General features: G+C 45.9%; 1 protein-coding gene across 1 annotated transcript in view; it reads right to left on the reverse strand.

Moving 5' to 3' along the window:
- LOC131293117 (dual specificity calcium/calmodulin-dependent 3',5'-cyclic nucleotide phosphodiesterase 1-like) overlaps positions 1-16,886 on the reverse strand; it is a 114,534-nt gene continuing 97,648 nt past the window's right edge. The window contains exons 6-8 of the mRNA XM_058321198.1: positions 6,868-7,117; positions 417-1,701; positions 1-335 (exon numbers count right to left, since the gene is read on the reverse strand). Coding sequence (XP_058177181.1) covers positions 184-335; positions 417-1,701; positions 6,868-7,117 — 1,687 coding nt within the window. The 3' untranslated portion in view covers positions 1-183. The remainder of the gene's footprint in view (positions 336-416; positions 1,702-6,867; positions 7,118-16,886) is intronic.

The raw sequence follows: 16,886 nt of genomic DNA on the forward strand, positions 1-16,886 counted from the left end.
TTCTTTTTTCCTTACTGTTTGTGGTGTTTGGTGCTGGGTTAATTTCTTGTGTGCCTCCTCCTTCTGTCTCTCTCTAGTTTCGTAGCTCACGCAGCAACGTAGAAACACGAACAACGCACCAGTGCGCTCCTAGTTCCTTGCGTCCGTTCGGCCAGCCGGGGTGCGTTCAGTTAAGTTGCAGTTTTAGTTAGTTTCCGTCTCTTCGCCCTTCCCTTCGTCGGTCCCATCGTCGGCTGCTGGCTGGCCTTCGGAAGATTCGGCTGCTTCCAGGGCTGCCGCCGCCGCCGCCGCTGCTTCTGCCTCTGCTGCTGCCGCTGCTGCCCTCGCTTCAGCATCTATTGTGGACCAAAAACCAAATGATAAGAGGCACGTTAGTTTTGGTTCCACTACCTCCCACCCTCTCCACCCGCCCTTACCTCGTACGGCTTGTTCCTTCCAGATTTTCTTATTCTCCGCCAAACAAGTGATCCAGGGTTTGCGTATTTTAAAGCGGTTCGGCTTCTCGTTCGGATCGCCACCGTTCTTGGCCGACCCCGCACTACCCGGTGCCGCCGGTTCGGGGCCATCCCCGGGGCCGCCCTTCTCCTCGCTCCCACTGCCACTACTTATTGCTTCATTGTTGTTCGTATTGTTGCTCGGTACGCTAAGAGTATTATTGGTAGTACTTTTAATGCTACTGCTATTATTGTTGACGTTGGTATTACAGTTAATATTATTGTTACTATTATTATTATTATTATTGTTGTTGTTGCTATTACTACTACTACTGTTATTGTTGGGCGCGGTGCTGGTCGGGGCCGGCGCGCCACTGGACGCGTTGCAAGCGATGGGAGCGATCGGGGCCAGCACGATCTCGAGCATGTCGGCGCAGACGGTCATGCTCGGTTCGACGATGAACTCGATGAAGCCGATCTGCGACTCGGCGACGAGCGTGTTGTTGCGATCGCACAGCGGACTGAACGGCAGGCCGAGCTCGCGCTCCAGGTCGCCCTGGCGGAAGAACTCCTCCAGCAGCAGCATCGTCCACTTGTGATGGATGTCCCAGCGCTTGGCCGGGTGCGAGATATCACAACAGTGCAGCACCAGCGAGAGCGCCTTCGACTTGTCCACCTGCGGCTCGGCGAGCGTCAGCAGGTTGCGCATGTTCTTCAGCTGCTGGAAGTGGAACGACATGTCGGTCGCGAGCACCATGTCGATGATGAGCGTGCGCAGCTCGCGGAACTCGTCCCGGGACAGGTTCTGCAGCACGTTGCAGTCGTCCTCCTTGAGCACGCGGAACGCCGCACTGATGTGGTGGTTCTCCAGCACCGCCCGGTCGTTGTACAGCATCGCCGTGTCCGAGCCGGACATCACGTGGAAGTTGTTGGTCGTCCCCGTGTGCTCGTAGTCGTGGATCAGGGCGGCCAGCAGCGTGGCGAAGATCTCCAGATCGGTCAGCCAGTGCATCAGTCCTGTCTGGCAGAGGACGTGGTGTACGGTTTGTGCGACGTCCGCGGCGTGCAGGTTGTTGTGGTACGGGTTGCGGAACCGGCAGTAGCCCTCCTCGATGCGCGTCAGGAACGTCTCGAGCGTGGCCGGCGGTACCTTGAACTTGTGTATCATGCCGTACCGGTTCAGCAGGTCGTAGCCGAGGTACTTCACCGGCATGCAGTTGCCCGCCTCGGCCAGGGCGAACACATCGAATGACCAATCGTCGAGTGTCTGTTGAATTAGGAAACAACAAAATGCATTAAATTAGGATTAACATTCTATGGTTTAATAAATCAATAAATGGTCGAATAAACCAACAATGTGTGTATACAACGAACATTTTCTCTTTGTTCCCCTCTCTCATGCCACCAAAAAGGATCATCGTAAACATGCCTGCCGAGGACGAACAGCTACATCAGCCAGTGGCGACGGATGGAGAACAGCCGGCAACAACGCCACCGTCCGATCCAACAGCAGCTCCCCTGCCGAAGGGAACCGAGGAGCAGGGGATGGAGCAAAGAGTACCCGAAAATACCCACCGAGAAGAGGGCACCGAGTCGGTGAAGAGTCCCAAAGCGCCCAAGGTTGAAAAAGTAGAGCATGAAGTGACGGAGATGGCCTCGGAAGATGCCCTGAAAACCCATGACAGCCTTACATCAGCACAGAGCAGTAGCACCATGCCACAGGCTCCGGTGGGGACGGAGGCAAAAGAGCCTCCGGCGACGCCAGTGAAAGGTCCCAGTAGTACGAGCGAACAGAAAGGACCCACGGCCGGAAGAGGTTCAGCCGTCGACGAGGAGGATGAAGAGGAGGATGATGAGGAAGACGAGGGCGGTGATAATGAGGAACGGGAAGAACGAGGGAGAAGCAGAGATGAGTTTAACAATGAGGAGGAACCGAGGGTGGATTCACGAGGCACGCAGCACCACAACCGGCAGGATCAAGCGCAAACCCCCACCGGTGGCCAGTACTACGACGATGACGAGGAGGACGAGGAGGACGAGGGGGAGGAACGGTCCGAGTTGCGGCAGCTATTTGAACCGATCAGTGAGTTTCGCTTCACTCTCTCTCTTCTTGTATCTCTCGCTAGTGATGGGTATGACGACTCCGAAAGCGGAGTCGGCTCCGATCAGTTCCATACATATTTGGAGCTGGTTCAGAACTAACGGCCCCGAACTTACTGTCACAGAACCAGTTTCGAACCAATGGCTCTCAGAGTTAGGTCCGGTGCTGGCTCCGAACGAACGACTCCGGAGCTGGTTCCGGAACTAGCGTCCATGATGCCGTTGTAGACGGCTTCACTTGTTGTGATTCGAAACTTTGCTCTGGAACCGTTAGTTCGGAGCCAGATCCGCAGCCATTGGTTTGGACCTAGTTCCTAATTCCGGAGCGCCCATCACTATCTTTCGCTTTGTTCTCCCTTCTTCTTCAGATGACTCACAGGCGCTGAGTGAGGACGAGGAAGACGGTGACTACATCCCGGACGAGGAGGTAAAGAAGACGATCATGGTCGGAAGTGACTTTCAGGCGGTCATACCGGAGGGTCTCTGCCGGTACGACGATGCGCTGCCGTACGAAAACGAAGACAAACTGCTCTGGAACCCGACGATCCTGAACGAACAGGAGATCGTGGACTATCTGCTGAAGATCACGAGCCCCACGCTGGGGTCGACAGTGACGACGGGTGGTGGTGCTGCTACTGCTGCGGGTGGTGGTGGCACTACAGGGGGTGGAGGTGGTGGTGTTGTTGGCACTGGCCAGCAACAGCAGCAGCAGCAGAAAAACTCAACCGGCCCAGCTGGTGGAGCTGATCCGCAAACCAATAGCGTTTACGCGATACCACTCGGGAACCATCTTCGGGATGATGAGCAATCGCTTTACCTACTGCAGCAGTGTGGCCACAATATCGATGAAGCGTTACGCCGGCGGCGTATCAGCAACAATGCCGTACCGGTGCCGGAGCAGCAGATGAGCATCTGGTCGGAGGAGGAGTGTCGAAACTTTGAGAACGGTCTCCGGGTGCACGGGAAGGACTTTCACATGATCCAGCAGACAAAGGTAAGATGAAGCACACGACAAAGAAAGGACGAAAGACGATCAATACCATTGCCCCTTCTCCGTTGTAGGTCCGCACACGATCGGTCGGTGAGCTGGTGCAGTTCTACTACCTCTGGAAGAAAACCGAACGGCACGATCTGTTTGCCAGCAAGGCACGGTTGGAGAAGAAAAAGTACAACCTCCATCCGGGGCTGACCGACCACATGGATCGGTTTCTCGAGGAGCAGGAGAACAGTACCGGGTTCGGCGATCGCAGCTCGTCACCCGGCTTCAGCAGCCTGTACAGTAGCGCCTCGGAAGCGAAACGGCAACGGCTGCTCGACTCGAAAGGTTAGTCTGTGTGCGTGGCCTTTATTGAGTTCGTTTTCTGAGGCGCCAACGAGCTTCCGCGGCATTTATTTTATGCTTTGCTGTTTCCCCGTTTTCCGTTGTTTTATTTTTCACCGACTTCAAGTGACATGCACAAACAGACACAAATAATATGGCCGTATGTTGGTGAAGCGGACGCAAAATTCCCACCACCCGAACGAATTTGCTTTGCTCTATTGTGTTGTGGGTTTTTCTTATGCTTTGGTTTTTTGTTGTTGTTGATGTTGCTGTGTACCCTACGACACACACACACATAAACTAACGCTCGGTTCCACGACGGGGCACGGGGGTTATTTTCTCGTTTTATTCCCTTTTCTCCCGGCGTACAGAGAACAACAATACGGCCTCGTCGAAAAGGGGCGCCGCGTCGAATCTGTGACTCGTGATCCGGCGGAAGGGCTTGAAGTTGCGGCTGAAGGAGCGCAAGTGAAGTGCAAACCGGAGTGCCGCGACGTCCATTTCAATGTCACCCTTTCGTCAACGGGTCTCGTTGTGGGGGAGAAGAAGGAGGAGAAGCGTATTGAGAGGGAATTAGAGAGCCACCTTCCCAAATAGCTCCCACGTGGGATTCACTCGAGCTGGAGAACCGGAAAGCCAACCGGATGGCAACCGAAGCGACAGGAAACATTTACTCGATTGTTTTCTATCGTGTGACAGTAACCCAGGGGATGGGGGGAGGCAAGGCTACTAGGAACAACAATGTCACCGGCAGGACCGTACACGTGCGAACAATTTGAATCAGGTAGCTTTGTATGCCGGTAGCTTTTATATATTCATCGATGTGTTATTCTTTCCGATGGTGCGAAAATCGGACCGTATGTCGTGGAGCAAACAACAAGGTCTCTAGATTCCGACACAAGATTTGAAAGAAACCCCACTCACCGAGCGGCAACATAATGTTTTTCGTTGCGGTCGAGAAATTAAATGATAGAATAACAGTAAGGCCAGGGGGAGTAAGCACACAATCGGATGAGATCGGAGCACAATCGCACAAAAACATTTTTCACCGGGGCCGGGGAAGTGTGGGTATAGCTGGTGTATAGGGGCTTATCCGTTAGCGAAGTTAGGTCGTAAGATAGGAGAAACAAAAATCAGAAGGAAGGAGTGTAAACCCAGGGAACTGAAAACTGAAAGTATTGTATAGCGGTACAAGCGGAATCTATGCAAATGTACACGTACATTTTAAATAAGCGAGCATATTAGCACATACTCCCATTGGAAAGGCAAACATACGCCGGAAGCATCCCTTTGCTAGCCTAACGATGGAATTCTGCCCGCCTTTTGTGTGTGTGTGTTTGGTATAAACGGTCCTGTATATTTTTCCGGGTAGGTGAAAATATTTCATCGGCAAAACAAATCAACACTTATTGGCACAGCGTGCAAAAGGACGGTTGATCTCTAACGGCCTGGGATCTGAGACGGTAACAGAGAAGGAGAAACATAGGGAGAAAGCAGGGGGTTTTATGAGAGAGGGAACGTTGGAAGGTAAAGTGTACGATAGGATAGAACAAACAAACGATATTATTTATCACAGACAGTGAAAACATTAATTTATAAAACGCCATTTTCAATTCCCCCCCTATCGAACCTAACCTTGTTTCACGGAACGGACCAGTCGGAAGCAAATAATAAACCACTGTAAAAAGCGTTGATCACCCAATATAATATATACAGTTACATGCAGGATGTGTGTGTATTGTTTATGGAGAGCGCGAAATGGGAGAAAGTGGATAAGATAACACGAACGTAAACGGATTAGACGAAACGGGCAGCGAAACTGTTATTATAAACTGTTGTACCAAGCTTATTTTTACAGCTGATCGGAGTGAAGTGGTTTCTTTTTAATACTCATTCTGTGTAAAAAGGCATTCGAAAAGAACAGGCTTTCGATTTTGTTTTGGGGAGGAAGGTTTCCCGTGCGTGAATTAAACTAGACCGCCAAATTGTACACGGGGTGATAAGGAAAGAAACATCATAATAACTATCATTTTGGAATATGTAATGAAATTCAAAATTATACCAAATCAAAACTAAATGTTCTGCATAACCCCGCGTTCGAGCGGGCTATGCAAGTGTGCAAATGTTTTTAGAAACTGGGGGAAACTCAGGCAAAATTAATAGAGTAAAATCACTTTCGTGTAACGTTTAGAATCATACGATACTCTTGCAAGTACGATCAAAAACCTTAAAACTACATTTATCACTCGCTCCTTCCGAGCGAAAGAGCAATCATAAAGGATGGAAAGTATGTCCGGGTATATCGAAATTCGCACAGCACGGTGGGAAAAAGTGAACCATGGGAAGAGGACGTTGGAAAATGTAAATAAATAATGTTAACAAAGTAAAACTACATCTAACTTGCTCTGTGTTTTCGTCCTGTTGATTGATTTAATTCTCTTTTTTTTAGTTTATGTTATGTTAACGCTTGTAACAAGATTGTGTAAATGATTATACTCGTCGATATCTGTGCTATGTAAATGCACTTTTAAGCATTTCCAACACCATTTCAAGCAGAGTTTTTTTACTTTGCATTTTTTTCAGCAACAAACGATAATAAAACATTCCTTCTGAAAGTGCATTACTCCACTGCAATGGTTAACTTCGTTTCGCTTTGATAGGGAACTATCATTTCAGGGAAGAAAAGATACTATTTGATTGGAAAAGCAAAACTACAACAATGGGAACTTTCCGAACAATGGAAAGCGCGTTCCGTGCCTCGTCTGGGAAAGATGCATTACTTTGCGCCGGTCCGGCGTAAACCGAAACTGCCGGGACTACGATTGGATCGTAATTGATTTTCCTTTTCTAGCCTTCCTTCCTTTGTCGTTCAATGTTAGATTGTTGTCCGGGATCCAAAAAATGTAACCTTTGGACGTTTTGTAACATTCTGGAGCGAGTGTTTGTTTCTTGTAGGAGCAGGAGTAAGGATGTCTTTTCCCGGTGAGGAGTAGCGAAACCGTTTACACTCACCTTAAGGACACGGACGACTTCGGGTGGAAACTGCATCAGGGCCGTGCTGGACACGCGCCGGTAGATCCGATCGACGAAGATGCCGGCCCGGATGGCGTGCGCCACCGAGCGGAACTTGGGCTTCTCGTCCGATTTCTTCCGCGTCGTCGCCAGCTGGCGGGTGAAGGTGGACGCCAGCCACTCCCGGACCTCGGGCGGAACCGCATCCGGTTGTACCTCGGACAGCTCGTCATCTTCGTCCGCGAGGCGCCTGCGATGTCCACGTTGTAGTTGTGTTGTTGGGATTTTATCAATAGTTTTTTTTTTTTTTTACGAATTCCACAATTCGCAGTGAGTTTGGGTTTTTGGACATGGAAAAGGAGAAAGGTGAAAAAAATTTCAATTAGTTTGGGTCATTCAATGGAACACCATTGGATTCTTTTTCCCTCGTCTTCCGTTGGGAGTGGAAGAACCGGAAACTACACTCTACAAGATAGGAGGATGGTAAAATAAAAATCAAACTGAAAAAGCGATATTAAGTGACTAGCAAGCGTGATTAAAAAATGTACTGTAATGTTAAAAAAGCGTAGAAATTTAACGCAAACAAACCAATATGAAAACACATGTGTATATTATGACAAACTTGTGTTGAATTAGATAAAATTAAAATATCTGTTACACTTTTCATACCGAACAAAATCACGTTAATTTTATTAAGATTTACTGACGCATTCAGAAAGACAAAAACGATAAGAAACGATAAAATGAAGTGAGCTGTAAAACACAAGACAATTCAACGAAAAACAATGTTTTGCATTTAATCGATGCATCTATTCGAGAACGGTCGTAGAAAAGGTGCAGATGCACGAGAATTTTATAAAGGACGAAAAAGCAATAGGGAAGGAAAGCGAACGTGCGATAAGTATTTGTTTTCTTTGCACGTGTTTTTCCAATTTTTTCCAACATAGTAGCCCGCGCACGGATCCCGTAAAGTGCATCTAGATTGCATGGAAAAGCGTGATGTAATTTAATAAGTGACAATAGCCCCGAACGGAAACGGTTGCTTCGATGGTTCACTCCATGGGTTCCTTTGTTATCCTTTTTCCTTCTTGCGTTGTTGGAAGGAAAAAATGCAGCTGCACGAAGAGGTTTTTGGTCAAGATAATACTCACAACCGGGTGCCTATGGGAAAAGGTAGGTCAGCTTTACTTCGTCGCATTTCCGGGGAATAAAAGTGTTTTTCTTTGAAATTCGTTTCTAGGTCATCTGTTCCCCATCGGGGGAGGATAAGCGGAGGAAGTTGCACTGGAAGCGAAGGGCTGCAGAAAGTTTCTATCGACCGAACGGGAAGCGAAAAGATGACAGGCTTGCCAGACAGGGATGAACTCGTACAAGCAGTCGGTTATTGGTTTATTGGTGCTTCAATAAAAATAAGGAGTTCAGAGAAGGATGGGCATGGGCGGAAGTGTGAAGCATTTTCCAGTGGATCGCCGCATTTAAACTGCACCGCCATCCAGAATGGTCGGTAGTATGGCGTGCTCGAGTGCCATTTGTTAGGACTTCAAACTAGAAGGGTGTCTATGGCGCAGTGGTGTCTATTTGTTCACCCTTCCTTTCTTTCCGTGCGATGTCCATTTAGGTGGTGGTGTGTTTGGTATGGTTTCCTTGTTCGCAGGAGGAAAACTCTGTCTGTCTGAAACCCGCTCAACCAAAATGTGCTACACGAAGCAAAACGTTCACCCCCCGTTCCAGTGACCCCAGGTTCAACCCGATACGATGGGAGGGGGGCTTTGGGTGTATATCTTTTATTCGCGTTCAACTCGATTACGAAAGCTTTACGAGCGCGCGCGATTTTGCTCGAGGAAATTCCGCCCCGCCCCGCCCCGGTGGGGTTGAAGTGTTTTTATTTGATTTCCCAAAGTTCATTGGACTTGTGTGGCCAGCGATTTGGTGTTCGCGCAAGAGAAAAGTGGGCAGGACAACAAAGGAGCAAGTAAAACAAAGTGAAAAGTTTGTCCATGTTCCGTGTGGAGATAATTCACATAATGGCTACGAGTGAGTTTCAAAATAATATCGTGAAAGCTTCATCCAAACCTGATGTTTTAATGTTTAATTCAATTCAATACTCTTAGCAGAAATCAAAGGAGGACATGCAACATACACTCCACCTAAGAGAAGGAAAGTAAATATTTGAAACCCCAAATGTAATTTAATGTTCAATTTAAACGTAATTTCATTCTGCGAGAGTTTTTGTTTGTTGCTTTTGTTTTCCCTGATAATTTTATCCATTGTTTGATGGATTGAGGCGTTGATTGGGGAACTGAAAATAATGCTCCCGAACCGGCATGGCGTACAAGATAGAATTGTTAACGAAATTGTGGTGCTTCGATTTTATGGCATTTTCGTGCTGACTGTGTGTGTAGGGGTGTACGTGTTTATTCAAACCCTCGCCCTCTTCCCGTCCTTTCAATCACTTTCGCTGATCCTGGAATCCAATCGGGCTGCTGGCGAAACATGTTACGAGCGTGATAATTTTATTGTTTATCAATCAACGCTTTCCTTTAACGGGGATGGAAAGCGAACCTGTTCAAGTGTTTCAAATTGATGCCTAGCTTTCAGGTTGCAATTTTCCGGCACGTTGTTACGGCGTTTGATTTGCTTTCATTTTTTTTAAATAGGAAACTTTTTTTCTTATTTTTTCACATTGTTGAAACAACAGAAAAAGTGTAAACCGTTTTTGTTCTCCCATTATTTTTTTATGGATTGGATAAAGGGAAAATAGCCGAACGTTCGCATTGGAATCATATCGTACGAAGTGGAAGGTATTCGTTAAAATTCGCTTGAAAAAGGAATGCGTCGAATCAGTTCACTTGATTGAAGCCCTACCGGTAAAACACAATCAACCATCAACCAATTTTTCCGGAAACAAAAGCATCATTTCCAGCTGGCGTTCGGTGGTTGAATGAATGGACAAATATTGTTTGATTTCAATTGGCAAACAAAGGGAAGCTTGGAAAAGCTTTCGCAGGTACGAAAAAGATTGGCTACAATTGGATAATTAACCATTTTTGATTCTCCCAGTCGTCGATTGTTTTCCACTCGGTTTCGCATTTTTGCACGCACGATGGGCGAATGGGTATTAATGGAATAATTAATAATTGATAAAGAGACGAAAATGGCTGCCGGCGGGAACAAATTAGTCAGTTTTTATGTTTCATTGGGCGCCAAATTTTACACAACCGGTAACCGGTGGGGTCATTTTTCTTGAAATATTGAATTTTACCCCTTAACGAACCTGCGTAGTATCGATCGTTTAGTAAATTGCATCGAAACGGAGGCGTTTTGCAGTTTTTTGTTCCACACCACGGAATAAATGTTATAATCACACTGGTTTGTAAACGGCTTTTCACAAAAAAGGTTCATTAGAGACGGGTTATAACGAACCTTCGGGGAAAAGTGCCATCCGGCTGGTGGAAAACGTCCGGAAGGGAGGCAAAAATAAAAATGTAAAATCGAAACAATAAAATGGGGGTGAGTGGAAGAGAAAGAACTCCACTCGAGCACATAATGTTTGCCTGCTGGCCCGGCGTTAGTCGATTACTTCCGCTGGCGCACAATACCCCGGGCTCCGTGTGCAATTAACGACAACTTCCGGCTTCCGTTAATGGGTCATTAGTTGGGTGGCAAAATGGAACTCCATTTGCATGCACCGTGCGCAAGGTGCTTGACCGGCGAAACGAAATCGACGCCGTTCGGGGACGGCCGGGACGAGGGTAAGATTTGCGCGCGCGCCCGTGGAAAAGGGTATCGTTTGATAATGAGCGTGTCCTAGACCTCCGGAGTGTTTTCCCGATCCCTGGGGGGACAACAATGCACACGAGCTTGGGCGGAAAAACGGTGTGTTTAGTTTTTCATTTCGCGTTGAGTGCGCTTTCCGGGTAATGTGCGGAACAAGCAACGTCCTGTCGCAATTAGGGTCGGAAATTGTTGTGTTTCTGATTAATGAGTCCGCCTTTGTCCTGTTCTGCGAATTATGGTGGTTACATCCTTTACCTGTGTTTAGTTGTTAGAACAAATTACGTTGAATTCAATTATTTAAGCGAGTTTACCTTTAATGAACAGCATCCATTATTATTTTAAAATTGAGCTCTGTGCTGTCTGTTTAAAACGACGTAACTTTCTCTTCCGTTTAATAAAAAAGCCTTTTTCCTTTCAACTGCTCCTCGTCGTGATAAATCTAACGAAGGCATTCGGAGCCAATCAAGTGGCACGAAACTATAATTACAGCGCCCGATAAATATAGGACCATCCACGTGCGAGTGAAGTGGCCATTTGATCCTTCCTTCTTTTGATGTCCCTGTACCGGGAAGTAAGACACTCCACCGAGCGGTACTCCGGCGTGCCATCTTACGGAACGTACGTTAGTAGTTAATTAATGTTCTTCCCAGTGGCAGACGGTCGTGTTACACCCGTCTCTTCGCAACGGAACAATTTGTTCTTCAAATATTTGTCTCACTGGGCAACTTTGTACCCGTCGGTTTGCCCGAGCAAGGTTACGCTGCCATGGGATTGAAAGACGTGTACCGCTCATAATCCATGCCCTAACCCCATGGAACACCGGTCGCTTCTCGAACGCAAACCGCGAGCCACACAGATGTCTTACCAAGACTTTGACGGTGGATTTTTTTACCGGCGTGGGTAAGAGAAAACTTTTCTTTTCACCTTTCAAACGGAAGCAAGATATCCGATGCATTCAAGGTGGAAAAGTTGTTTTAAAGTTTATTTTACGGTTAAAATTCGGCTTCCTGTGGCGTAGTCCAGAAGCTAGCTTCCGGTGAGGGTCGGAAAATTCCGGTGAAATGGGAGAGGTTTGACGGTGTGTGTGTTCGTTTGTTTGTGGTAATGTTTGAGAAGCGTACCGTACCGAAACTGACTTTACCCATTAGCGAAGGTTAAACGTACCGTAGACATGTTAGTGACAATGGTTTACCCCTCCCCTCCCAAGATGGGAAAGTTTTACAACGATGCGATCGTTTCGTTGATTATTTGTTGTTTGTTTTCACTTCGGAAACAAACTTTTGATTGAAACTTTAAAAGTGCATTTTTGGCTTTTCTTTTATTATTCAATACATTCAGGGAAATACAGTGAAGCTGCGAAAGCTGTTTTGGCACAAGCTGTCGAAATTGTAAACTCTTTTTAAGATTTTAAACTGCGGTACGTTTCTCAAATCTTATTTTCCGACTCTTTGCTAGTTTAAGCTGTGTTAGAATGAAAAACCCGAGTACTGAAATAGATCGTTCTCTTTCAAAGCAAGAACAAAGAATTTCGGGAAGATGGAAGATGAGCAACAAGACAGGAGAGGTTTTATTAGAACTACCACATGGTTTCGACACAATGGGAGTTCGTAAACAATGCGATGCTTACATGTAAGGCAAAAGCTGCTTTCGTACACACATTGTTTTCATCAAAACAAGAGAAGAGAACAACAAACAACACAATACGAAGCATGAAAAATGCTCCCATTTTGATTTATATAGATAGTAATCGGTTTAAAAGGTAAATTTAAACGACCATTCTATTAAAAGCTTCCATGAAAAGCTTTCATCACTATGCAAAATAATCTCTTCAGCGAACCAATCATTAAGCGCTGCAGGAAGCAATTAATTGAACGATAATGGAAACAATACAGTAAATAATTATCCTTGCTTTGTTTATGGAGCCAATTTTTATTTGATATCCCTTCCCCTGTGGCTGTTCAATGTTTCACCAAAATGGTATGAAAATTCAAATATTTGCTCACGCTAATTAATCAATCTATCTGTAGGAGCGAAAGATTAGAACGGGGTGGAAATGTTGTTGCATAGAACTAAAAAATAATTTAGCACCGATTTTACTTGTGATAAATAAATCATCCTATCAAAGAGGAACAAGAAATACGACAACGACAACGTTACGGTTCTCGAGAGAAAAATTAAATACATAAAAAAACTGTACACTTCTGATGAGTCGTCTTGTTCTCCTTCATGGAAAGTATAAGTGACGTTGTCGACAGGTTTTGTCGCTTCGTTTCACCTTCTATTTATATTTGATGAAGTTTGCTCGTATGTATAAAAGAATTCTTAAGAAGTTCTTTAACAGTGCCACTAATATAGTTTAATTTCCTCATTAAAAGCGGTGGAGTTTTCCATAATTAGCAATATGGTTTCATTTTCTCAGCTATTGAGCTGCTCTTTCGTGGAAAAGTTTGTGCACTCTCTTTCAACTTGTCTTTCATCTCACACTGTCACCGCCGAGTAATGGAATCGTGAAAGATGTGGTGAAAAATTCCGCGACAGAAGGAAAAACAAAGCTCTGCGATAGGACACGTGAATCCCAGCGCGTCGTGATCCTTGCCAGAGCGTCCGCACTAAGACCGTACGAGCTTATGCGCTCTGTGCAAAGTATACCATCGGTTAGCGTGATGTTCTGAAAACCACTGGATCGCTCGAGGATCGTGGTGGATTTCACCAGAAAGATTTACTTGCTCCTCGCGGGCGGATGTTGTTCCATTTTATTTCCGCTACTGGCGGCATCGCTCGTAACTAACGTCGTGTGAGGATTTTCAAGTTTCATCGCCCTTTGCCACACACCGTTGGCCTGTTTATTTCGATATAAATTTTAAATCATCCTATTCATGAGCCGAAGACGGTGTAACTAACGAACGTCGAGAGTTTGCGTACCGTCTGGTGTCGACATATTGCTTGCATACCGCAGCTCCTGGGGGGACATGAACACCGTGCTAGTCGTTGCGGGTTTTGCAAACATGCGGGTGTATTTTAGGCTTGAGCGTGAATACTCAACAGAAGCATAGTCCTTCCATTCGGGCCGGATTAGGGAGGTTGGCTCATCTTGTGTAAGAGTCCGAAACTGACAAGCAATTTCATTCGTTCCTCTCGACAAGGAATGTATGGCAAGTATCTCTTTAACAACGTTAGACAGAGCTCCGTTCACCGTCCATCGTTGGAGGGGGAGTTTTAAAGCGGTGAGACACCGGACTATATCCCCCATTCGGACGGAAAGGTTGATGTGATGTTTTGCGTTTGCTCTGGCGCACCAACACGATCCCGACACGGTCTTCCGGTCGTCCATCCTCCCGGATGTAATTTACAACGGACGACCCTCGTGTCCGTGTACCGGTTCCTGTCCGGGTTGGTGCGACTGTTTACATTTAAACGTTTCGTTCAATTAGCTACGGACATATTCATCCATGGGATGTTGTCGTCGTCGCCTCCGAAGAAGAACAACGTGTCCATGGACTTCAACCCCTCTCCGGGAACGGATGCAAGGTGGAGAACCATTTTCCGAACGTGTACACTCCATCTTCTACACATCTTAATCGTGTGGTCGTACGTTCGTCGTGTCGGTGGCGTGGCATACACACAAGTATGCGCCATTAAAATTCCATATCCTTAAGTGATTATTGCGCACATAAATTCGGTATACACACGGACCCTTCGGTATGCAAGTAAGTGCGCACCCATCGTGCGATGCGAAAGTATGGAATGCTTTCGTAATGAAATCCTCCGCAACCACCGTATCTGGAGGTGAAGGTATGCGTGGAGCCCACGAGGAAGAATGATGGTTACGAGGCTTCGTACCCGACGAGAAATGTTCCCCAATTTAATGTGGTGTTTTGATTCTGGAGAGCTTCCATCAGCGGGACGTTTTGTAAATGATTGATATGGATGTTATTTGCCTTTACTTTATATTTAACATGCGCTTCGTTTGATGATGGAAAGCGATCGCAATTTATTTGATTTGTCAATTTACTCCGCATCGATGTCTTTACATATTTGATCAGGTTGATTTACACAGAAAAATGTCTATCGATTTGCTGACTTTTCGATGTTTTCCCTCTTATTTCTCGGAGAAGATTATCTCTCTTTGAACATTTCGTTTTTATTGATGACTTTTGAAGCCGAACACACTAATGCATTTTCTTTGGAATCGTCATAAAATTCCACAAGCCTTCACCATTTGGCCTTGCTTGTGTATAATCCACTCTAATATAGAACATGTGCCGCCCAGTGCCGATCCAATGTATTGTTCAATGTTCTCTGGAAATGGGAATGGACTGTTTCAGTACGTGTACGCACAAGGCTGGAATTTCAATTTCTGATTCCTAACCTTTCCCGAGTCAAAGGTTTGCAGCATCATGGGCACATCATCGTTCGGATTCCATGTTCTCTAGAAATTTGTACTCTCCGTTCGAAGGGAAGACTGACGATTGAAAGATTTTTTGGAAGAGGAAATCTTTAATCTGTTGGTGTGATGTGGATGATATTCTTCGGATTTTCTCTTCCATACAATACTTTTTGCCGAACAAGTAATCCTCTTCTTTTCTCAGACCCCTTTCCATACTTTTAGCACTCTAAAATATAATCCTTATTGGAGAAAGGAAATTCATTCCATGCAGGGTCAGTTGCAGTTCAACTTGAAATTAATTTTATCTTGCTACCTGTAAAGATTTATTACGTAGAAAGCTGGATAAAATGCTCCCCATCGTCAAAAGCGTGTAATATATTTTATGCTAATAATAGTTCCTTTTGATAAGTCACATTTTGTGTCGTTGATTTATGAGACCAAGGGTCCTCCTTTAATCAGCTCGGAATCGTTTTGAATAGAAGATGCTGTACGGATGAAGCTCTTTGACTCTAACGAAAAGGGTTGTTGTAGGACGAAGAACGCTCCATATCCTTTAACAATCACGGTAAGAAAGCTAGCTTGCACTATTAAAAATGGAAAAACAAACTTCTCGAAGGAACACGAGACACAAACAAAAGAGAAGACATCCCTTCCCCCGAGGGAGGTTTTTGTGGAGGATGGTTTTCCACAGTGCTGCACCGTTTTAACTGTCGTCCTCTCGCGGTGGGGCCAAGGTTGGGTAAACTGTAAAACGGTTCGTCTGAAGCGTGGAAAGTACGAAAAGAAAAAACAAAAACCCACCCAAAGTGAAACAAGATAATTTATTAGATCACTACCGCTGGTGATGCTGGCATCTCCGGTTGCCTGGAACTGTTTGCTCTGAAAACAGCTGCTTGGAACCGTTCCAACTGATAATGGCCGCTTTCAGTTTTGCTTTGCTTTTCTGCGTCGGTTGAACTTGGTTTCCTTGCCCTTTCAACAACGTTTTGTCTTTTCCATCGTCGTTCCAGTCGGTTGTTTTCAGTTTCAGAAACTCTGTTCCGTGCCCGGCTGCACCTGCTTGCTGAAATGCAATCAAAATGGGGCGCAAAATACGATCGTCCCGGGATGGCGGATGGCTGTTAAGAAACCGGAGCCGCAACGCGGAGCGGTATAAATCACCGTTTCGTTGCGAAAGTCTCTCGGCTGTCGGCCCGAAAAGCCTGTCGCACTTTGGCTCGATTTTGGCATCCGCATTTATTGTTGCCATGGAGACTCTTGGTGGGTGCTAAAATGTTGCCGTGGCGATAGGTGGCAGGCTTCCTTCGTGACTTATCGTGCGCAACTTAGCGCCTGTTTACGAAGCACGAAGCATCTTATTATTGCCGCTCTCACGTACCATTATGGGGCAGAGCTTTGTCGCGTTAGGTGTTTCGCACTTATTTTTGCGTTCAAAACCCGGCTTGGGATATTGGGGGAGCTTTACGAGCTATATTTTTGGCCAGCAATAAAGCCAATTGAAGGGCCACAATGTACAATTATCCATTCATTCGGCTTGAAGCTTTTATTGTGTTTCCGTAAATGTAGGGTTTCACTATTCTTTAGAGTTTGGCATTTCATGCGAATGAAAGTTGGATATTGTGCCACAGTTATGAAAAAGAAATGCTCTCACTTGATTAAATGATCACTTTGAAAATGAACGGCAGAAATGGGGAAAACAAATGCATTGAAAGTTACTACCCTTCATCATTTTGCATATTTTGTCAACTGAAAGCAGGAAACTATTCATTCGATAAAGCGGTTCGCTCGGAGTAGGCTGGGAGGGTGTGGTTTTCAAAGCCACCGAAATGCTCGAACCATTACGAATTATTCGAAA

The sequence above is a fragment of the Anopheles ziemanni genome, chromosome 2, assembly GCF_943734765.1.
Source record: "Anopheles ziemanni chromosome 2, idAnoZiCoDA_A2_x.2, whole genome shotgun sequence".
NCBI classification, from domain to species: domain Eukaryota; kingdom Metazoa; phylum Arthropoda; class Insecta; order Diptera; family Culicidae; genus Anopheles; species Anopheles ziemanni.